This window comes from Myodes glareolus, chromosome 1 (genome assembly GCF_982192425.1).
Source record: "Myodes glareolus chromosome 1, mMyoGla1.1, whole genome shotgun sequence".
NCBI classification, from domain to species: Eukaryota; Metazoa; Chordata; class Mammalia; order Rodentia; family Cricetidae; genus Myodes; species Myodes glareolus.
The window spans coordinates 4,656,890-4,681,241 of NC_142026.1; the positions used below are offsets into that span (position 1 = coordinate 4,656,890).

A 24,352-nucleotide genomic window follows, 5' to 3' on the forward strand; every position below is an offset into this window, starting at 1 on the left:
TGGGGTCAATGTATAGACAATAGGAAAGTTTTCATAGAATAAATATATCTAGTCATTTAGCTTATGAATTATCAATTTTAAGATTTTATATTTCTGACTGATGTTAATTTTTCTCTCTTCTTCTCCAATATTTAAAGTGCATATGCCACTGAGAGTTAAGCATTAAGTAAGTAAGAAAATTAAGATCCCTCTTCTATGTAAAACTGTTCACAGTGCCAATTCAAAGTGCCACTGCCTAGTTTATGGGTATATCAGAAGGAATATCCAGAATATATGTGAATTCACAATATGCAAAGTTGAAATCATAATTATTATAATTACGGCATAGAAGTAATGAAGAAAATAATTCAACCACATTTTAAAATTGATTTTATTTTCTATGTCAAGATTGAAAGTGTAAAACCTTTCATTCTAGCCAGATGATTAGAAGGATCTAGTTTTACTGGTTATTTTTATAGTAGAATAATCTTTCATTATTAATCTGTTTAAGTCTTATCTCAAGTCAGTTCACCAGTGCCAGCAATTAAAGATAGAAAATGCATGTGCTCAATTTCAAGAATTAAAAATAATGCCTTGGGAGTAAGCATGTCTTTCAGTGGTGAATGGATTGTTGGATTTTCCAATTAAAGAAGTCTCCATACTGGAAATGAGTAGTCAATTATGAAAATTATTTTTGAATAGCCAATTTACATATCCATAATTGTGTTCATTTCTTTTGAAAGACTATGTTGGAATTTATAGTGTTTTGATTGGGTACCCCTGCGTTTGTATTATTAGTACTATTGCCAACAAGGTTCCTTTATGAATGGGACTTGACTACCCTTCTGGATATTACTTAATCATAAGTAAAGTTGCTTTATTAATGAATGAAAAATATCCATAGTGTTACTAGCAGTATTCAAAATTATTTACACTGTATTTCTCTGGATTGGCAGCAGCTTCCATGAGCTGCTTCCTGAATTCACATTTGGCCTTGTTTACCTTAGCCAAATGAGGAAGATTTGAAATTCCTTATTGGAGTCAGCCTCCTAGTTCAGCCAAAACTGCAGTCACACAGTAGGTCTGCCTTCATTGTCCTACAGTGCTTTGACATCATGTGATTAGTAGAACATGTCAATTTTTTATGAAAAATGACTGGAAAGTAATATTTCAGTTTTTATATTAAAGATATGCAAATACATTAAATGAGTATATTTAATGTCCATAAAATCCATGATGAAGAAAAATGATATAAAAGTCATGTATAAAAATGGACACGTGTGTATACATGATGAATACATATACTTTGTAGCTACTAACATTATGTTTTCAAGTATGTATAGATTTAGAATGTTTCTAGAAATACATGACATAAGGAAATGCTATACTCCTTTATGAACTGAATGTACAGTTCTATAATCTTGTTCATTTTTTGTATACTGAACTTTCATTTTGCACCCTAGAGTAGATAACTTTTAGGCATATTAGAAAAAAATATAATTGAGAGTCCATGTATAGTTCGGTGGCAGAACACTTGCCTACCATATGTGAGGATGTAAGTTCAATCCTTCACAGGACAGACACACACTGAGATTGATAGACACTTGATTAGGCAGATTCATGAGGAGAGAGTGCAAGAGGCCACCATTTCGTTCCTTTAATGAGAGCTGGCCCAAACTGACTATTTCCCGGAATAGACAGACAGGAACAAACTCCTCATCATGTTCTCCTCCTGTGCTTGCACGGATTATATTATTGAAGATTTAAGCATCTTGGCATGATGAGATTTAAGATTTTTTTTAAGGCGACATTAGCTTTAAGACCAAGTAAAGATCACAATCAGCTAGACACAGTGTCCCTGTGATAAGCATGTCCTACAAAGTAATTAGTGTTGTTGGCCTCGTTTGCAGCTCATTGCTGTGTTTGACGAACAAGAGCCACTCCAGAAGATTGAGTGCCCCAGTGGAAACCCTGTGGATCGGGAGAGCCCAGACGCTTTCGAGACAGAAGTGGCTGCTCAACTGGCTGCATTTAAACCAATCGGTGGGGAAATTGTCGTAACCCCTTCTGCTCTGAAGTTAGGTAGGTGGAATTTGCTGATGACACTGTCCGACTGTCCACTTGGTTGCAAATTGCATCAGCATTCTAATTTCCTTCTCTGTGAAGTCTGTCCTGTTAATACCGTTCTTTCTAAAGACATATGGTTTGTCCTCTAAGTTATTTTTCTATGCCTCTCCGCTGCTGCTGGAGCTCAGGTAAGGAGATGGAGTTTTTATCTTGAATTCAAAGTGACTCCCAATTGCATGCCCTTGAAGAATCACAGTGGGAATCGGGCTGTAAGTGATGAGGTATACCTGTATCCTAGAAACATCACTGTTTTTGTAAAGTTCGTTGTTTGGAAAAAGATAAGGGTTACCAAGGAATCCACACTAGAAATAAGGTTCCCTTTCTCTCGTAGGTGTCCTATTTTTCTTCCTTTATATATCTTAGACAGTGGAGGAGGAAGCAGTTGGGGAGTTAGTTTTGGAATTTGAAATTGGCTCTGATTTATTAAAAAATAAGAACAGTTTACCTGGTGGTTTTGATTAGAATTCCTTTTCTTAATATTTGTTTTGAAGGTGTAGGGAGTGAATGTAAACATTCTTCTAAAGTTTCTGTCAAGCACCTGTCTGTTTTTGCTGATATTTCTTCCCTTAGTTTAGGTCAGTTTAATAGCATGTCATTTTTGACAATCTACTAATGTGTTAGTGTTAATGGGTTATAAAGTCAATGTTATTTGAGTCTATTGTGAACACATTATGGGACTTCTCCTTGTACTGCCTAGAACTTAATTAGATTCAATTCTCAGGCAGAAGGACAAACAGAGTTCCCACTTCTCAAATGGAATCTGCTTTTTTCTTAAAGAAGAACATGCACTTAACATCATGACAGCTTGGCTGATGAGAAGGTTAGGCTGATACAGTTGCTGTCTGTCAATTCCTGAGACCCACAGGTGGGAGGAGACAACCAAGTGATTTAGACATCTGCTTACTTCCACAGGTATATCTTGGAATGCATCATGAGTACAAAACACATGCTAATTCAATGGAAATATTTAAATTGTAAAATTATACATAATGCATACATAGTACTACTGCCCACCATGGTAGTACATGCCTTTATCCCTGGACTTAGGAGTCAGAGACAGACAGATGTCTGTGAGATTGAGGCCAGTCTGATCAACATAGTGAGTTCCAGGGCAGCCAAAGCTATATAGTGAAATGCTTTCTCAAAAATAAAATAAAATAAACTTACTGTTAAATATATTATATATCTGAGCAAACAAAATAACCCCATTTTGTCTCGATTTTCTGAAAAACATCTGTAAATATCCCTTTTAAAACAAACCAAATGGGAATTAATGACCTAAGGTCTTTCTAATTTTCTTGCATATTTTGAATCAAGCTAACAAAGCAGTCTGTTAGAACATAGATGGCGAAGGGCTGCTTGGCGGCTGCTCCTCTTCTGGAGCCAGGCTTGTGGCTTCAGCAACCTTGCAGCCCCATCGTTCATTTGCATAATGGATGCCTTTTTATCCATTATGCAAATGGTATGAGAGGAAAATTAGGCAATAAGGGAAGACGAAAGGAGAAAATTGCTCTTGCTTGTTTTAATATTCTATTTATAAGCAACTGCTGTGGGCTTCAAAAGGCTGAGACTCATGGTATCCCTGCCTCTGGAAACATGTTTTCACCTTTCTCTTACGAGCGGTTTCAGGCAGAAATGTTCCTTTTTCTTCTGCTGTTTCATGGCTTCTGTGGTTGGACCATCAAAATAATTATGTTGAATCCAAGAAGAACCAACTCAAATTCTCCTCCTTTCAAAATAGATTCTATTTTTTCTTTTTTTATTATTATTTTATTACTTAAAAAATACCAATCCAAATTTCCACTCCTTCCCCTCCTCCCACTCCCTCCCCACACCCTATCACCTCTCTGTTCTCAAATCCTAAGAAAGGACAAGGCACCCTGCCCTGTGGCAAGTTTAAGGCCCTCCCTACTACATCTAGGTTGAGCAAGCTATACATCCAAAGAGAATAGGAACCCAAAAAGCCAGTCCATGCAGTAGAGACAAATCCCTGTGCCACTGTCAGTGGCCCCTCAGTCTGCCCCAACTGTCAACCACATTCAACAGGACTAGTTTAATCCCATGCTCATTCATTCCCAGTCCTGTTGGAGTTGGTGAGCTCCCATTAGCTCAGGCAGACTGTCTCAGTGGTCTTGACATCCTTGTTCATACTCTCACTCCTTCCACTCTTCAACTGGACATTGGGAGCTCAGTCCAGTGCTCCAGTGTGGTTCTCTGCCTCTGTTTCCATCTTTTGAGATTCTATTTTTATTTTTAAAAGATTTATTATTTTAGTTTTTTATTTGTGTGCATGTGTGTGTGTGTGTGCTCATGTGCATGTGTGCATGCATGAACATACACATGGGCAGAATACATGGAAAACTAGAAGAGTATGGTCATTGTCTCTTAGAGCTATAAACACAAGCAGTTGTGAGCATTGTACAAAGAGATGTTGTCTGCTACAGTGTGCTCTCTTAACTAGCTCATTGGCCCCTCTTTCTTTGAGACTTATTTTCTGTGTGAGAGAGATGGGAACAGAAAATAATGCCTATTTGGTAGGACTACATATATTAAATTGGCATAAAGATACTACATTGAATGACTTCAACCCTAGGTCCTTTATTGGCCCTTACCCCTTAAATGATAGCTAGTCATGTTTTAATACTCTCTTTTTCAAAAGTTTAGGAGTCAGTACCGAGAAGTGTAGTAGCTCATCCAACTCACATATTGAGCAGGCGTCAAAGCCAGGATGTGAGCTCCAGCTGGTTCAAGTGTTAGGAACAAGTGCACTGTGTGACTTCTGAGATAGTGCTCATAGAGTAAGCTATTGATAAAACTTTCATGGAGTTTACTTTGTGAATGTAAACAAGTCTAAACATCTAGGCCCACATATCCTTTTCAGGAAGTATGAAATGATGACAGGATCTAGCATGCCTGCTGTTCCTGGAAACCAGGTCGTCACTCACAATGAATTTATACTTAGGAAGCAGAGGTCACTGAATGCATGAAACTTGTTCTTTCCTTTCATCTTTTCATTCGGGTGTGCACCCCAGCTATTGGGTGGCACTACCCACATTCAAAGTGAGTATTCCCTTCCCAGTTAACACCTCAAAGGCACATGTAGAGGTGTGTCTTCTAGGCAATTCTGAATCTGGTCATGGTGACAAGGAAGATCAACCATCACATATAGTTTCATTGGGGCAACTTTAGCAAGATTTTCTTTACTTATGGAAAATCTCGGGATTTTATTCTGGTAGAGAAGTTAAGTAAATATATGTCATGTCCAGTTTTGTCTCTGCCTATTCTGCTTGCTGTTAGTGTTCTCACAACAGGACGTGGTCATGTACTGCCTCAGGATGGAACTGGCATGGCAATACATGTTCATGACTCTTCTGGGACATGACTGTGATATGTTGTGACTTAGAGGCCCCAAGCTCCTGCTTAGGTCAACGCAGGGATGGTGTTGGAAGAGGAACAGATCTTCATCATAAAGAATGCTTAGACATGAAGGATGCCCCGGAGCCCCAGGCTCTCTGGCCTCTTGCCACTATCTTCACTGACCATCTTTTATGGTCACTTAACCTACCCACAGCCACTAAGAGCCATCTGCCATTTAACAATTTCTTTGAAATGTTAATATCTTTATGTTCAAATATTGCTCACTTTTCCTGACTCTCCCCTCCATCTCTGTTTATCTGGTCAACATGAGCTGTTTCTATCTAATCTTAAATGCTATCTTTTTTTAAAGCTTTGTCTAAATCTCTAAAGCTTTGTTACATACAAATAGATAGCAGGTAATTTCCAGTTATCCAGTCAATGTAAATATTCCCCCAACCTAAAAGAGTTTGCAATCTCATATCTTTTAAACTAAGTATATGTGTATTTTTATGTTTATATTTAATTTGCAAGCCAAGTTTTAAATCAAGGGACAAAAACATAATGCCAACCCCATTTATCAAAATTATTTCTATCAAGATTTTTCTACTAGATTCTCTAATGACTACGTGACTGACCCAGACTCAGTTCTAACAAATGACTAATTGGCTATTTTATTATACATCCTAAAAACTGCTAACACAACAGTCTATTTAAGAGGAAAAAAAATCTGTTGACTGAAGCAGAAGGTAGAATTGTACAGAGTTACATTCATAGAATCCCTCTGAACTTCAAAGTTACTTTGTTCTAGAATTTCCCCATCCCCTGCAGAGCCCTTTAGTACTTCTAGTAGTTAAGTGACTTGACAATTGTTTGACGCTAGTTAACAATAGCATTGTTGGTTGCTTCCATTCCTAGTGTTACTGCATTCATGCTGCATCTCTGAGCAAGTCGGGTAAGGATAAGGAGCAGGTTCCCAGGAGGTCCTGCTCACAGGAGGAGACAGTCAGCAGTCAGGTGCTTCCTGGAAGTCCCATAGCAAGGATGCTCACCTTACTCTCAGAACTTATGCACCTTTAGAATAAATTTTATAAATATAGTTACATTGGACTTCAGAATTAGCAATTGTCTGGGTGGCTGACACCATTTTACAAATGAATATGTGAAAGCTTCAATTCATTGTGTGCTCCGATGCTGAATGACTAGGTGGTGAAAAACTGCAATTAGAAACTGCTTCTTCGGTTCTCTAGCATCATGCTCCTTCATTTACATGACATTTTTGATGAGTTGTATATTTCAATTATCCATGCCCTTTAAATACTGGATATGATAATAATAATAATATTTCATATCCTTTTGGAATTGAGATAAAGTGTAAATTAATAAACAGATACTATGAATAATTGTAAATCAAAAACTAATGAAGGAACCAAGACTAGAAGACTGAGGCATCTCAAAGGTCTTTTCAATCATATAAGTTACTGGATATTTGCTGTTGTTTTCTCACTTCATATAGACAGTGTGTGTGTGTGTGTGTGTGTGTGTGTGTGTGTGTGTGTGTGTGTGATCTTACCTCAAACCAGCAAGCTAATAAAATATCTATAATACTTTTTTCTACAATATGGATCTCTCTGCACCTTTGGTGATATTTCAGGTCTTACATACAAGGCCACCCTGGGAGGATTTTACTTTGAAGTTTGGAAGAGTAAGAGTCCTTTACGTCTGCCATGCCTATTCCTCATGCTGCCTCTTCCCTGATCCTCTGTTCTCCAAAATACATTATGTAGTTATCACCCAAAATTGACATAATTCCTGTCACTTGTGAGCAAGTGAAATGGTCCAAGTCCCTGAAATCTTTATTCCGGGGTTCCAGATGTGTGTATTAAGCCATGTAACTTGTCTCTCTCAGGATCACATTTTTGCACACAAAATTAGATGAAGCTCCATTTGGATTGAAGGTGCAGAATGAAAGTCACATGGATTGATTGCTCCTTGTAATACAACCATCATCGGCAGCTTTCCTGTCTATGAACAAGTCTTTGTTTTGCCTCTGAGGGCTGTGATGTCTCAGGGATGTCTCACTAGGACCCAGCCGAGTTTGAATCCAGCTCTGTGTTCCTGTCAGTTTACATCTCTTGACCTCAATTAATTAGGAGTTTTGTTTTGTGTCTTTTGATAATTTTCTCTGCACCTGATTGAAATTTGCTATTTTGGGTTCAAGCTTACATGAAAAGATATTCCTTTAGTTATAATTATTTTAGAAGTGCAATTTAAATAGTGTCTCAGGATTAAAAGGACTTTGGATTTCGCTGTTGCCACTCCTGTGATCTGTGTTACCTAGATGTAAAGCTATCTGATTAAAGCTGGGAGTTGAAATGATATTAGTTTTATTCTATCTGTGTTAAACTTTGAAGATGAGGTACTTTTTGTTGCAAGTCAATCTTGTTTCTGAGACCTTAAAGGTGCCTTGGGGGCTTTATTGTTTCCATGTGTGTTGTGTTTCTTCAAAACAGAAGTGGAAATTGTGATTATATATTTGCTACAATAGAATTATTTTCAAAACACTCTTTTCTCTCCTCTTTATTTTCTTTCAGTAGTTCCCAGAAAACATTGTGTAGGCCTGGATTATTGTTGGAAATCACTACCATTTTCTATCTGAGTTTGAATAATTCAGGACATAAAGGCAACATATGGGAACATTTTCCTCAGTTCTTAAGGAAACCAAATCCCTTTATGGTCCTGATCTCGGGAAAACACACGAAGAGGGAAGCTTATTCCTTTAATTAGGCTGTAGTGTGTAAGTAGCTGCCGTGCCCATAATGTGAGTTTAAGTCTTGGCATCTGATCCTAGACAAACACACTCACACCACACACATAGCAGAACTAAAGCTCACGGTTGGCTTGCGTTCCTGATGGAGCCTTTGAATTCCCACTACAAAGCACGTAAGCCTGTGAAGGCTCCTTGTTGCTAGAAGCTCTCTCCTGCAGGCTGGAAACCCAGAGTTAAAATTACCACAGAATTTGCTTGGGTGAATCCATAAGTCATAATTTGGTCATTGAGTTTCATCCTATTTGTTTCTTTTGAGGCTGATTATTCAAAAGTTAGCAGCTATAGAATAGCTTTTCTTTCTTTCTTTTTTCTTCCCTGGGAGCCTGGTATTTCTGTCCCCGTGCAGGCTAGATGAATGATGCTGTAATTAGCTATGGTGACCCTGCTAGGCTATCATCCATCAGTCATGGCTACATCGTCAACAGAATGTGTGCTGCTTTCTAGAATGATGGTAACTAAATCAGGACTAAGGAGGTGGCTCCCTGTCTAACTTATTCTGGGCACCATTCTTCTTTTGCTATTGTTATTTTGGTTTTTATTTTAGTTTTTGTTTTCAGAATAGGTGAAATGTTGCCCAGGGGTGTGGAAATAACAAGTTATTCACTAAATATCTAAAATGTTTGTTGGAAAACTAGTCAATGAAGGAATAAGGTCAATACTAAGGCAACCTAATCCTAAGAAATATTAAACACTAGTTACTGCACAGTAGCAATTTCTGTTTATTTCAGATGAGTAAAAAGCTGAATACTTTGAAAATGACTTATAATTTGAATCTTCTATTTAAAATATCAGACTATTATTACCTCTCATAGCAAAATGTGTGTTGAGACTTCTGCCTAAGCTAAGTCCGTATCTCCTTAGAAATTTAACATGATGAGGCATGCATAAAAACAGTCTTTATTCTTACAAATGGATTTTAAATAAGATAGTCTTTATTAAATGATGTAATGATAAACTTTGGGAAAAATAAATGGTCACTATCTTAGTTTTACTTTTTGTCTACTTTATATTCATTTTGACTTATACTTTAGTTTCATTTTAATTTTCACTTTTTTTCTGACCTATTTTAGTTATCCTTTGTCTCTTTTCTTTAATTTTGTACAATATACAAAATTTAATTTTATTATTTAATTTTATTCCAATAGGATACTAAGTCTGTTATACCCCAAATGGAAAATTACTAGTATAGGATTTACATTTAATCAACAGTACAAGAGAATACCCCCCCAAAAAAAAACTGAAAACAAACAAACAAAAAAAATGAGCTTTCATTCTTGGTCTCTTCTAGCTGTATTTTCTAAGTTGATTATGTGACCTCTAAGAAAACAGAGTTTGCCATCTCCCCTTTGGCCTCTTACTGATGCAGGACTCACACTGAGCTGGAGCCTACAGATCCTCTAATAAACAAACGGAACGAAAGGTCACCTTTCCTACTGTTCACTTGGTATGAAACCCCTGGGTTTTTAAGCCTCTTTTACAGATTGCTTTTAATAGTGAGGGCAGTGAAGCCACATTTGCAGGCCTGGTCCCTAAGTAGTGGAAATATTCTCAGGGATGCTGTCATATTCAGCTTTGTCGAGCGCCCTGGGCCAATGAGAAAATAATTTGTGATATGTATTTTTAATGAGAGGAAGGAGTAACGAAGGGAAGTATGACTATGACTGTTCCATCCACTTTGTCACAGCCCAGTCTCCTTTCTTAGAAGGACTGCAGCCCTCTACTGCATTCTACATACCATGAGGTAACAAAAACCACGCAGGCACAGCTGTCCTGAGCTTACGGACCCTGCATTTAGCTTATCAATTACAATACACTGTCAAATTAACTTACTAAATAGGACTTTCCTATATGAAACATTTCTTAATGACATGATCCATATTTTTAAACATAGCTTTTGTAGATGTGTGTATTTTCAATTTTCTCATTACCCCTAGCGAAAGTATCATAATCTTCTGATTTTTTTCTGCCATTTATTTGAGCAATCTTGCTGAAAATCTTACATATGGTAAAGCTTTTGTGCTGACATTATGAAAACAAGGTTAAGTCATTAGTATTTTTCCCATACTCATGTGCACGTCTGTGCATGTGTGTGTGTGTGTGTGTGTGTGTGTGTGTGTGTGCAATTCTTCTTTCCTTTCTGCCCAGATGGGCAAAGATTTAAAAAAAAATAAAACCCACTAATTTAATTATTTACAGAAGATCCATCTTAAGGACAAGTCACTCAGAGTTGGACACGCTTTCATGACTAGCCCGGGACTTTCTCATTTGCTTTGTCTGGTAAAGCTATGTGATGAATTATGCTTTAGTATACACACATTTGGTTATTTCCTTTCATTTCCTATTAGAATTTTTTTTTAAAAAATAGTGATTTAGCCCAATGAAGAAAAGAAACCTTAAGACAGCTTGATCTGTTCATACTCATATCCGCAGTGATAAGAATGAAGCCATGGCTGCAGAAGGACATCTGTCTCTTTTGTTTACCCTTCTCACGCTCAGTACAAAAAGGTTGGACCTTCTAGCTATTGCCACCACACCTCATAAGTTTGTGCTTGGACCACACATCCATTTTATGGTACACAAAACAGTGACTCCCAATCTGTTTAGGCATTGGCTTAATGAGATCATTCTTGTAGCTATCAGAAAATACAAGTATCTTTCAAACATGACAGGATAAATTTTGCTTACCAATCTATGTGACTATGGGATGATACGATTTCCTCAGACTGCCCAGCAGATGGAAGAAATCTAGGACTTTGTTTCCATGTGTAAAATTAGAGGAAAGCAAAAATGTGATACATCTTATTTTCTTTTGTTTATGCAAACCACTTAGCTATGGTTACTTAACACAGATGATCAAGGAAACTGAGTAAGCACTTTGTGTCACCCCAACCCATGCAAAATTATAATACTTATATTTGGGCTCGTAGATAATGTTGTCTAAAAGAAGCTGTGACTTCAGTGTTCATGATTCTAAAACCTGTGCGGGAAAATGATGTTTCTATGTGTTTTTGCATAATTGTCCTTAAAAAAAAAACAAAAAAAAAAACAAAACAGCAATACCAAACAAAAAATCAATAGCATAGCTGCACCAAGCTGAAAGGTTCTGCTGTCGTCTGCTGCTGCAAAACTATGATGATCAATTAAACCTCACTTGTGTTTGTAAAGTAAATAGACTTTCTACCCCAGAGATATGAAAGCATGAGGCAAGCTCCTTCCATTAGTCACAGTTCAGGAATAATGTCCTTTGACCTCGTGGCTTTAGTTTGGTGTTACAGTCAACTGCCCGTGTAGTCAGGGGTTCAGCATCTGCACAGCCAACATCTGCAATTTGGGGAAGGTTGGACTGAAGAATGTAAGTATGGAAATCAGTGTATTGGTGTTCATGCTTTAAAAAAATAGTGGTGTGCCTGTCACTGACTTCAGTTAATCAATAATTATTTATTGATGTCTCAGTAGATGAAAAGCATTATGCAAGGTTACCAGAGGAATATAAAATAATACAAGTCATGAACTCCTTCCCAAGCAGCTTGCAATCTCTTTGACAGAAAATAAATTACTGTGTGATTCTCTTAACTTGGTTACAATTCCATTTTTATAATTTGCTGCTGTTCTAATAGAAAGGCTAGAGTTACCAAGGCAAAGCTTACTTTGCCTTGTAAGCTAGTTCAGATGCTCACAAGCTCCTCATAGTACTCGCCTGCCCTTAGTCATGTATATTGTTTCCCCAGAGCTTGGTTAATTGTCTTTTATTTGACTCCCAGCTACTAGTGGGGCAATGGTAGGGAAACAAGTTTTTAGTCTGTATGTCTTCCAGTTTGGACAGTGGGTGACCTTAAAGCATTTGAAAACAGCTTACATCCCAGGTCTTCCCACTACAGCCAGTAATGTCCTCTGCTGCCCAAGCAGCCCTCCCAGGTTAATGGATTGATGGATGGCTATCTCTCTGTCCACATAGCCACTCATCCTCTCCCTGAGGACAGACACTCCAGCCAAATGTGCGCTTTGATTTCTAAGCAGTGGCTGTGAAGACCATGCTCCTGTGCTGGTGAACTCATCAGGTACACTCGCTGCAGGAATTACTGTGCATTAACTGAAAGAAGCCTGAGACCCACTCTTTGGTTCCTTTTAACTGAGGAGTTCCAAAATTCCCGGCTGGCTTTTTCCTCTCCAAGACTTTGTGAAGCCTCACCCTTATTTCTTTATGGGACACAGACATGTTTAAGTCAATTCATTTTCTGGCCCCATCTTCTCTGACTCAAATATCCTTATCTGGTAGAGGTTTTACATTGCAGTAAGTTTCGTTGTCCTATGTATAAAACTCATTACATTTAGGGTGAAGAAGATCATCATGGAAGATGTAAAAGTAAGTTTTGTGACTTTTCTGTCTGAAGCAATCTTAACTTTCAAGAGTTTATCAAGGATGAGGGATACAGCTCAGTGGGTAACAGCCTGGCTGTACTAGCATGGCGGCTGGAGTGTGGCTGCCCAGCACTGACGTAAAAGCAGTTGCCTGGAATCCCAGCACCCCAGTGCTGTGACAGGAGAATCCACAGAAGCTGTGGACTTCAGTGGCCTGGCATGTGCACACAAACAGGAGACTGTTACAAACAAAGTGCAAGGTGAAGGTTAGCTTTCTCCTGACCTGCACACTTGTACCCATTCTCATAAACAAACATACATACATGCACATCTTACGTACACATCTTATGTATACAAAGAACTTTTCAAGAGCTGATTTTTTTCAGAATGCCTTTCTTCACTGCTCTATTGTCCTATTTTAAAATAATGTTTAGCATTTGTTTGATGGTGCTCATAAAGCTCTGTCATTTCAGAAAGGCACGGAGCTTAAATGTTCCTGAAAAATAGCTGTTTTTTCCCTCAGAAGCCAAAATATTTTACTTCATTTCCCATCTAAGACATTAATGAAACAATTAGGAATAGAGAAGTATGGAAATTATATTACATATTTACTCCACAGCAGTATGGCATCGAAATTAAAATCACAGGCCCTGAAGCAAATCTGATTAAATATGATTCTGCCACCTACAAGCTGTGTGAATTCAGGGAAGCCACTTAACCTCACTGGGTCTCTTACTTCAGCTGTAACGCAGGAATGACAATGACTGGGCTGTGTTAGTGTGAGCCACAAGTGAGTGCATTATGTGTGTCCTTAGAGCAGAGCATTTCAGGTAAAACTATTAGACACTGTTATTTTCATCAGATTTACTGCTTATTTTGAGTGAAAGTATGAAATCTCTTTGTTTCTGCACAGACATTTTCATCTAATGCTGATTTGTTGTTTTGCTTGTTTCTTTTTTCCCATGTTCAGCTTTCCACCCATGAAACTGTATTCTACTTTCACTAATATATATATATATTCTGGCTTCTAGCTCTTCCTTTAAACCAGGAATTTTAATCTTTAGCATGTGTTCCTTTAAGCACACATGACAAGAAGTAAAGTGTTTATTGAAGACGACCAGTGGCCAGGACGTTAATCAGAATGGTGTCTATGATGGCTGCTGATGTGGCAACTGCTGGTTTTTTGTAATACCTTCTGCATGCGTTTAGAGATTTGCAGCAAAGTAATTACTATGATCATTTTGATATGTATTTAACTCCAGTATGTACCCTTATGTTCTCATCTCGATTTCGCATGCGCTTTGTAAGAATTGTATTTCACTGCCATGGTGTGCATGCTATTTTCGTGTACTGTTGCAGAAAGAAACAATATTTTATTAGCTTCAACTAATTGAAACTAGCTATCTATATTGATTAATGTTAATATTCTCCATTGAAAGATAAAGATTGATAGAATACAGATTTGTGCTCAAGGTGTTCACATTCAATACATCGTGGCTTCTATTGTTTCCCTCTAACTGCGAGAAGGCATGGGTGGTATTTATACCCACAATGCACTGGTATAGTAGGCTAATCCCTAACTAATATAGCTGTATATTAAATTAAGGTGGCACTGTCTTGATGGAGTAGTTCTTTCTTGCTCCCTGAAAGAGTGCTTCGCTGCTTTCTTTAGTTAGCAGACCATGTGAGCAAGCTTTAAACAAGTGTGGCTGTGGCTGTCTCTGAACTTTACTGTAGAGTTTCCTTAAACCCATGCCATGCTAAGGAACCCAAACAGTAGCCTCAGCAGCCAGTGCACATGAATGTGGCTTCCCCACTGCCTAGAAACTCCATGGAATGCGGTGTCAACAATTGTCCTGTAGTATTATCAAAATGCCTGCTCTCATTTTACACTGATATCAAATTGCTCCAGGACACAGAGTATTCAAGGTCAAGGTACAAGAGTTGAATTGTGTAGAAAACTTCTCAAAATATTTTTCAATTATGGATTTTGAAATGAGTAAAGAACTATATAGTGCAACTAAATGCTTAAAAAACAATCATTGTTATTTTTTAAATCTACAGATTTACTGAGGACTTAAATTGGTACAGAATTAACAAGACAGGAATTGGTTACTGCATAAGAGAAAAATCAATCTTTTTTATAAATTAGACTATATTCTTTGTGACTTGTCTTTCTCGTTGTTTGTTTTTACTTGAGGGGAGAATATTAGTTTGCATATATCCAAAGAGGAAAATGTATATAATTACCAAACTGTAAAACAAAAAAAGAGAGAGAGAATATTTTTCCTAAGATATACAGATAATTGGAATAGGGTTTTTTGTCATATGTTGCATAGATTATTTGGACAGTTGCCTCCATTTGCACTGACTTAGGGTCAGGAGACACAGTTTGAGTCTTTTCAGGAGGCTGCTGCAGATATTTTCTCAGTGGGGTCACTGAAACCCAAATGATTGCTCGTGTTGAACAATGCAAGAACTGCTTGCCTGGTAGTTGGGCCTGATATATTTCATACAGGATGAAAGAATGTTTCATTCTGAAATGATTTTTGATTACTAGACCATGAACAAATATGGTTGTTTCCCTTTTAATGTTGGTTATTATTCACTGAGCATATCGTTTGGGTTAACACTGCAAATTTTAAATGGAGGCCTTCGTGAACACTGCTCATGAATGCTGTGTTGGTTACTTTCCTTACCACTGTGATCAAATATCTGACATGAAGCAGCTTAAGGAATAAACAATTTATTTAGGTTCATTGTATGAAAATAATTAGTTCATCGTGGCATAAGGCCTGGGAGCAGGAGTTGGGTTGCATTGCTGCACCTACAATCAGGAAGCAGAGAGAGACGAATGCAGGTGCTGGTCGAGCTTTCTCCTGGGCACCACCCCTACCCCCTCCTGATTCAGTCTGTGTCAGAGTGCTGCCTCTCTGAGGGAAGGTCCCCCTCGTCAGTTCAGCTTCTCACATGCCTAGAAGCGTGTCTTCCAAGGGGTTCTAAATTCAGTCCACATGACAGTGAGTATTAGCCAGTTTGTAAGTGTAGGTGGGAAGGAGGAACACACTAAGGGAAGAGCGAGCTCCCTTAAAGAAATTGTGTTGTCACATCAAATTCCAGGAATGGATTCACTTGCTAATTCACAGATGCCATTCAACTAATGTGAAGAAAAATTTAAGGCATTATATTATGTAACCAAACCAAAGTTATCCAGAAATTTAAGATTTGAGAAAAGTTTCATTTCATTCATAATCTAGTAGTTAAATTGGCAGGAAAAAACAATAAAAATCTCTATTTCTTTTTTTTAAAGACCCAACTTGCATTATTTGACAAGTATTAATAGGGTTTCATTAAACGTATTCCTAATAGTCAGGATTTTAAAATTTTCTCATTAGTCAATTGAAAACAATTAACATACTTTCTATATGTATGGATGAGTTCATTCCACTATTTTTCACTGAAATTTTTAGTGTTTCATATTGAGGTGGAAATTGATTTTAAAATCAGGTAGCACATGAGAGGAATTTGGCAATATGGCTTCATGGAATTTTAAAGTTAGAGCAATCATAGCCAAGGTTCCTAGGAGCATACTTTCATGTCTATATTTAATACAAATGACATTGTTATTAAAAGTGAATTTGCATGTATTAGATAAGCTGTAAGGGGTGTTAGTGGGTATTATAATTATAGGTTATGTGGAGAAGCAGTTCATTTAGTATCAAGGATGCCCTGGTCGTGTGGCTTGGGAGAGGTGCCCTGTCCTTTTGCAAGACACAAATATTGTGGTTAGACAGAAAGGACTACTTGAATGCTGTCTGTGGGAGACCATAGTCCTGCCTTCTGCCCACTCTCAGAGCTCAGATGAGGAGGTAATGGTAGGGATCTCTCAGATCCTCAAATGATTCCTAAGCTTGTATGGGCTGAGGGAGTGTGAGGGACTTGGAGAAGTCGACCTGGGGAAGTGGGAAAGCATTCCCAGTTCCCACTCTCCTGCTCCCACATCTAGATAGAAACCACGTGATGCAGCTCTATGGGCATGGCCTTGCCACGTCTGTGTTGTAGCTACCAGGTCAAGAACCGCTTTGGCCGAGTCTGGCCCTCTCATCTGTTTTGCTTCTATTTCTTCCGTCACAGTCTGTTTTTCTCTTCCTCTTGTTTCTTGGTTTCCTTATGTCTTTTCTTCACTTCTCTGCTTTTCACCATCTTTCTACCTTTGAACGTCTTTCCTTTAGAGACAGAACTAAAAAGTTACTTATTTACTGGTGCTCGTCTTTCTGCGAAATGCACACTGTGTTGTGTTGAATCAAGATTGGAAGCTTTAGTGATGGATATCAGAAGGAAGGACTTTTTTACACAATACATGAACTTCTCAAAAATGAGTAATGAATCTAGAATGTGTACAGTCATAATCCATGAGAACATGTGTAGTTTACTGAAACATGACCAGAGAAAGAAAATGTACTTTTGTGTCATTGTCCTGAACTGACAGGCATAACCATGGTTTGATTTTGTCCAAATGGTTAGAGGGTCTTCTTTAACTTGTGCTGAGCAGCCAACTCCCATCCTGGTCTCAGCTGCCAAATGCAGTCCTTATGCCCATGTAATTATATATGAAATCACTTGATCACATCGTAAACAAGCTGAAATACCTGACAAGGGCTTTGAAACTGACGAAGGATGCTAGTAGTGAGTATTCTCGATTGAGTAGCAAAGGCCTTGACTCAGGATCTCTGCGCAGGTGTTAGGCCGGCTCATCTGCTGCCTGTGGAGGTGACTTCTGTTGGTCAACCAGATAGAACTAATTTCCCTTAGCTCCCCTGCTTTGCTGGATCCCCATGCTCACAGGAAGGACCTAACAACCTACATGGAAATAAGTCACCCAGTGATTCTCAAGTACACAGGTAATAAAAGATTCAAAATAAACCAAATCTGTGGAACTTGGAAATGTTATGGACAGAACAAATCAAAGAGACCTCTGTGTGATTCATCTCGGCATTGGCAACTATTAATTTTTACCAATTATTGTATTAATTTGCACTAATCATCGCTTTCCCTCCCATAAATCACAACCTCACTCTGAGCTCTCAGTCAACATGTCATGTCACATTAACTGTAAAGGCCACTGTGGCAGCCTTTCCAGGGCAGCTCGGTGGAGCCGTACCTTTTTGTAGGGCTCAGGTAAGTCTCTCCTAGGAAGAAGCCATCCAACAATTAGCTATTACCTTAGGCACATTTAAATTCAGAAGCATGCAAGTGATGGATGTTTGGTAGGTAAATTAGTACTGGGGCTTGAGTCTCACATTGCCTGGGTGAAGATGCTTCTGCATTTCTCAGTATGTTCTGGGGAGGTTAAAAATCTCAGACAAAAATCTCCTAACGTGATAGCAGCTAGAGAAATCACTGTGATCGGAGTGACCTTTTCAACAGATAATTTGACAGACACTTGATAGACAGCGTTCTCCCATCTCTCAGGCAACCTTTTATCTCCTTGCCATGAAATGAAGGAATGAAATTTTAACACAGGAGATAAGATTCTCAATAGTCATTTGTTGCATATCTCCCTCAATGCAGTCCCTTAAAATCTGAATGCTCTTTCTTTTCAAGGTATTTTTCATTACCTGGAGAAAATGTTTCCTTTAGGGAGATATTCTAAAACAGTAGTACAGGTGCTGAATCAGATTTCCCAAGTGTGGAAGGGACTCTCTACGGTTGCTCAATACCATTGGTTTGTTGTATTAAATGGTACTCTGGTGTCCTATAAGGCACAACACGACTTTCAAAGGTGCCTTTCCTTATAGTAAGGGAGTAGCTTGGGCTTTGACAAAAATGTGGACTATGAGGTACTGAGTTAAAATATCATGAGAAAAAAATCAAATTAAAAGCACTTATAGTGAAATGAAGGCAATCAATTTGCAAATAAATGTGTTTTTTAAATCTAGCCCTGGGGTGACATGCAAATTTAGAAGACTAATATTTTCTCTGGGAAAAGGGTTTTCTCTCTTGAAATCTGAAAATGCCACCAGAATGGAATGTTTGTTGATGGGTAAACAGATATCCTTTCATTAAGAATATTTTTATGGTGTATTAGCATCTTCAACATATAAAAAGATTTTGTGTGTTACAGTGCCACAAAAGATGTACATGTTTATGTGTTTCTCAAAGTGTTTACTTTCTAGGAAGTTTGTTGCTGAGCTTTGGGACATTGTCATTTCTGAGTGCTGCTCTGTCTGTCCCCTGGTGGGGTGGCGAGTGAACATTCGCTTGATGCCTGTATGGATGCATTGAACTAAAATCAACCTCTACATGGATTTTCATCTATTTCTTTACAATTTTTCTCAAGTATTTTGGTTTGATATTTTAGGATTGGGACTCAATTTTATGTCACATCTTTTTATACAATACCACATATTAAACATATGTCAGAAAATTTAGATGTGTTATCTATGTTACCTGTCAGTTCATATGGGGATGGGGTTTAATTCCATTTTTTTCTGGGCATTTTCTATGTTGCTCCAGCTGTCACGTAAAGCCCAAAGAGGATTGTGGGAGTACAAAGCAGAGTGCAGTGAGTGTGCTTACAGAAGGGCCAGGACGGAGAGAACACCCTGAGGTCAAAGCAGGGTCTGTCTCCTCTCAGAGGACCTGAGGCAGTCTATCGACTCTCGGAGGATGTGGGGCAGGATCTATTTACTCTCAGAAGATATGGAACAGGATTTATTGTCTCTGAGAAGATGTGGGGCAGGATCTATTGTCTCTCAGAGGAAGAGCAGGGTCTATTGTCTCTCAGAGGATATGGGGCAGGGTCTGTCATCTCTTAGAGGAAGGGAAGACGAGCTGTCCTGGAAAAACATTGGGGATAAAGAGCTGTGTAATCAAGAGATGGCAGTAGACGCCACACTCTGCCATCTTATTCGCTTAGATTGGCATGGGGGGGGTGATAGAATTGAAGTCCATAGGAGGAGTGATCTAGCAGTGTCTTAATTTCCTTTAGATTGATTTTTATGATTGACACTGATACATATGACAGAAAAGGAGCAAGTAATAGCAAAGTAATTTAGGTGTAGCAAGATTAATAAAAACTCAGAGACAAATATTGGGGTTCAACATGAAGGTCAGAAAAGCAAGACAGCCAGCCACTGACTATTACCTCTATCTCAGTTCCAAATGGCGATTCTGCCTCCAGGAATCTCAGAATGAGATTGTGTCTGAAAGCAGTCTCCTCCCATTTTATATTCCTCTCTAGGGCTGGAATTAGGGGCATGCACCACCACTGCCGGGCTTCTGTGGCAAACTACTGTGGCTACTGGGATTAAAGATGTGTGTCACCATTGCCTTGCCTGTAAGCTGACCAGTGGGACTGCTTTACTCTCCGATCTTCAGGCAAGCTTTATTTATTAAAATACAAATGAAATATCACTGCATTTAGGTGTAGCGATAGGGGGACACAGGTTCCAAAAAGAATTAGGGCATACTCCCTTAACCATAATGAAGAAAGGGGAGGGAGGTTCAGAGAAGTTGTTGTAGAGGAAGTGAGACGCTCTTTGGGGTGGTGCAGGTGGAAATAATATTCCAGACCACACTTGAAGGTGACCAGAACACATTAGCATGTGGTCTGTGGAAGCAGTTCAGATCTGAGTCATGATATTTATATTTTTCCCTATATTCTGGTAACATTTTTAACAGTTTTCTCCAGGAGATAATCCTAGAAATGAAACCATGGTTTCACAGAATATCATTTTTTCCAAATGTATTAGATAGTGAAAATGGCTTCTCACTGTAATTTTAACTAATTTTTTAAAACCAGGAAGTGTAAAATAGAATTCCACTTGTTGTACATGGTCAGCAAAAGTTAATGTAGCTATATTTTAAATTTTTGCCACTTTATAGATATGAAATACTTCATTGTGCTTGGGCTTCTGTGTAGTAAATGCAGGCATTGGCCATGCAGATGGGCTCATCCGTGATGTTCTGCGAGGTTCTGCGAGGACTCTTGGCTACATTTGCTATTTTCCTCCCTGATTTATAGAAGTTCTTTACCTGTTTGAACTATTCACTATTTGTGGTTAGCATTTACTAGATGTATCTTCTCCTGCTTGGTGCTTTATCTTTCTACTCCTATGTATCTTTCTATGAACAGGGATTCTTGACTATAGTAGACTCAAACTTACCAGGTTTTTTTAATGTTTGGAAATTGTATACTTTTCCAGATGTAATAAATTTTCTTTTAGATAAAAGTTTTATAATTTTGAACTGGAGCTGTTAGTCACTTGGTAGAGTGCTAGCCTAGGATGCACAGAATTTTGGATTTGGGCCCCAGAGATGCATAGACCAAAACATAGTGATACCCTACTAATCCTTCCACTGTGGAGTCAAGCAGGAGGTGAGGCATTCAGAGTCATGGTCAGCTCTGTGGTGACTTTGAAACCCTCATGAGATACACAAAACTCTGTATCAAAAGACATGCTATAATTTTATCTCTCTAAAACTCTGACTTTACCCGTGAGAATTGGAGTGCAATATTCCCTCCGTAAGAGACGGCTGCTTCCAGGTACTATTAGTTTTGAAGTCTTTATTCACTGGTTCACAGAGCTGTTTCTGCCAAATTCAAATTTCTTAATATTCCCGTGTCTGTTTCTGGATGCTCTAAATTGTTCCATTTGTCATCCTGTCCCTTCCTGTGCCGAAGCTCTGCTCACTTAATTACCGCAGCTCTGTGATGGCCCTTGGTGTCCGTCTCCGCAGGTCCCTCTGCTGTTCGTCTTATTTAGGAATGGTTGCATTATTCTTCGCCTTTGTTCTTCCACGTAAATTTTAGGACTGTCCTATTGAATTTGATGGAGATGGAAGTGAATCTATGTTTCCTAGGGACGGTGATGTCCTCATAATCCTGAATCTTCATATCAAGGATGTGTCTTAACTGCTTTGCTTTTCTTCTTTCATCTTCAGTAAAGGTTGATGGTCTCTGTATAAGCAACTTGTACTCATTTGGAATTATTTCTGTGTTCCTAATTTCTATTGCCTTTATAAAAAATACTTATTTAGTTTGAGTGTGTTCATTGCTGACATATGGAATTTGGTATGTGTGTATGTGAGTGCGCGAACATGCACACGTGCAGGTGCTGACTAAGTTAGGCCCCTGAGAATACGGGTCTAAACTCAGGCATTGATGTTTGCTAAGTAAGTGCTCTACGACTGGCCTTCTCTTCATTCATAGCTCTCATGTGATTGTTTTTTTAAAGTCGTTTTATGTGTCTGTTTACCTGCATATGTTTATATACAGCATTCATGCAGTACTCATGGGAGACTAGAAAAGAATATTAACTCCTCTGCAACTGGAGTTGGGTTTTTGGCTGAAGCCACAAATGCCCTTACCAATGAGCCGTTACTCCAGCTTCAAATATAAAACTTTAAGACAAAAAAATTCCTGAAGACAGTTGAACTTGGATAATGTAATTGAGTAAAAAGCAGGGATTTTATATGAACATCAGACCATATATGACCGTTTACTTAAGCGGTATCTTTCTTGCCGTAGGATGCTAAGGCCTACAGTGTCAAACAGAAGCAGTGGTGTCAGTGATTCTCAACATCTTAGTAAGAATCTGCTCAACTTTCCAACTTCTGTTGTGACTGTGCTGTGTATTGATATATAAAGTATTTCATGCCTGTGTGTAGCTTTGATATTTATATTAAATTACTTACATTGTGGCTGTACATACTGCAACACATTGAAACATTATTAGTGCCTTATTATTCCGAGTCAAGTTTGAGAAGTTGAGTGTATGCTTTTTCTGTGACGAGTTTGAATAAGATCACTTGCTGTCTCTGCTTCTTCTCAAGAACTGGCAGTGGGAAAAAGAGAAGTTTAAGCATCAATTAAGAAATGCCAGAAGGCTTTTCAGGCTGAGGAAGTTTCTGTCAGTTTCTAGTCACTAGAGTTTTTATATGAATGAAAAAAAATTGTTACTTTATATTTTTATCCCTATATCTACTGAGATGACTAAATTATGTTTCCTGTTTTCACCTATTAATATGATACATTATTTTAATTATTTTTTCAGCTTTATACAAAGCTTGTGTTCTTAGGGTAATGCCCAATTGTCAATAAAGTGTTGCATTTTTAAGCATTGCTGAGCTCATTCTGTTAATACTTCTGTTCCCTGGGATCTTGGTCTCTGCAGTTTTGGGGGGTTTTGTTTTCTTTCGTTTTGTTTTTGGTTGTTTTGTGTGTGTGTGTGTGGGGGGGGGGGTCCAATAATCACCAGTGTTGAGTTGACTGTTTAGTTGGAAGTTTTCCCATCTGCCTTGTTGTGAGTTTAGCTCTACCATGTAGCATTATCAGAAGTATCCTCAGACTCTAGTCATCTTTCCTACCTAGACAGGTCTCTCATTCATAAGTTATGTGTGGTGCAGTGAGTTTTTGATTAGCATGTTGCAAGAATCTCTCCAGTCCTGGAAGGGGATTGTTCTAGAAGCCACACTCCTTTGGTCACATAATTTCTATAAAAATGAGGGGTTGGGAGGAGGGTGGCTGATGTTGCTGACGTTGCCCTGTCAAACAGAAGGATACTTATGATGCTGCACTTTCAGAATCAAATTCAGGGAACATTTTCCCATAGTATGGACAAAGTAATTTGTTACAGAATGTACAAAATATGATTGAAAATTGATTTTTGAATTTTGAAGGTCTTCTTTTCATCTTACCTAATAAGACCAACTGTACCATACCTCTCCTGTCTCCAGGAGATGAGAACCATTTCCTGTGATGTTTAAACTTAATTCCAAAGTCCCATTCCCACTGACAACCATTGTCCTCTCCTCCTATACATTAAAGTGCCCTCTTAATTGCTGTAATATTCACAAGGAGGCCTTCGGAAAAGAAGTACCCTTAGCTGAAGGATAGCATTGTAACAGATAAAGACAAAGTGGTATTGAGAACTACCCAATTTATTTCAGTGAATTCAATATATCTTGGAGGCACAGGACACATGATACATTTACCTGAACTTGTAGAGTGACATTTGGTATGCATTTAGGATCATAGAAACTTCAAAGTTTATTGTAGTCACAGACAGTGTTTAGGAATTTTTTTTCCAGTTTGCTTACAGGTTACAAGGGAAGTATATTTTCTGCTTTGTCTACAGCTTTGTAAAGTTGTTATCTCTGAGAAATATAGGTGATGCTCATGCCCAAGTGTTTTCTCATGCTTCTTGTGCCTTTGTGGACACACAGCCATTCTGTGTCAGTTACTGAGACTTTAACTGAGCATCACCATATAAAACACTCTCCTACCAGAGCACCACAGGTAGAAGAGTTGTGGGAAGTGCAGTATTAACAATACAGCCTCTCCAACACATGGGACCACTGCCACACAGCTCGGCTCTCACTGAATCGGGTCTATAAAATTAGGTTTTCAGAATGGCCATGACCTTGTGTTTTAGATGGCCTGAGTGTGCTTGAGTGTCACATATAAAAGCTGACACTGAAATTAATTCAACATGTCTCATCTTTAGTGGAGTAGGTGATATGGTTCATGTTAGAGGATTAACTTCACTTTCTCTGTTCTTACTAAATTAGATTTTCTATAATTTCCATGTGTGTCCTATTACATAAGCCTGGATATCTGAGTATATGACACTGTGGTCTCTCATGTAAAACCTTTTTAAAAGATCAAACCTATAAAACATATTTGATAAACTTTGGTAT

The 24,352-nt window shown here is 38.3% G+C and overlaps 1 protein-coding gene across 6 annotated transcripts in view; it reads left to right on the forward strand.

The window, feature by feature from the left end:
• The window catches only part of Pard3b (par-3 family cell polarity regulator beta), a 974,006-nt gene that overhangs the window by 360,381 nt on the left and 589,273 nt on the right, over positions 1–24,352 (forward strand). For all 6 annotated transcript variants that reach the window (XM_048458971.3, XM_048458969.3, XM_048458967.3 and 3 more), the window contains one exon: positions 1,890–2,061. In XM_048458971.3, coding sequence (XP_048314928.3) covers positions 1,890–2,061 — 172 coding nt within the window. The remainder of the gene's footprint in view (positions 1–1,889; positions 2,062–24,352) is intronic.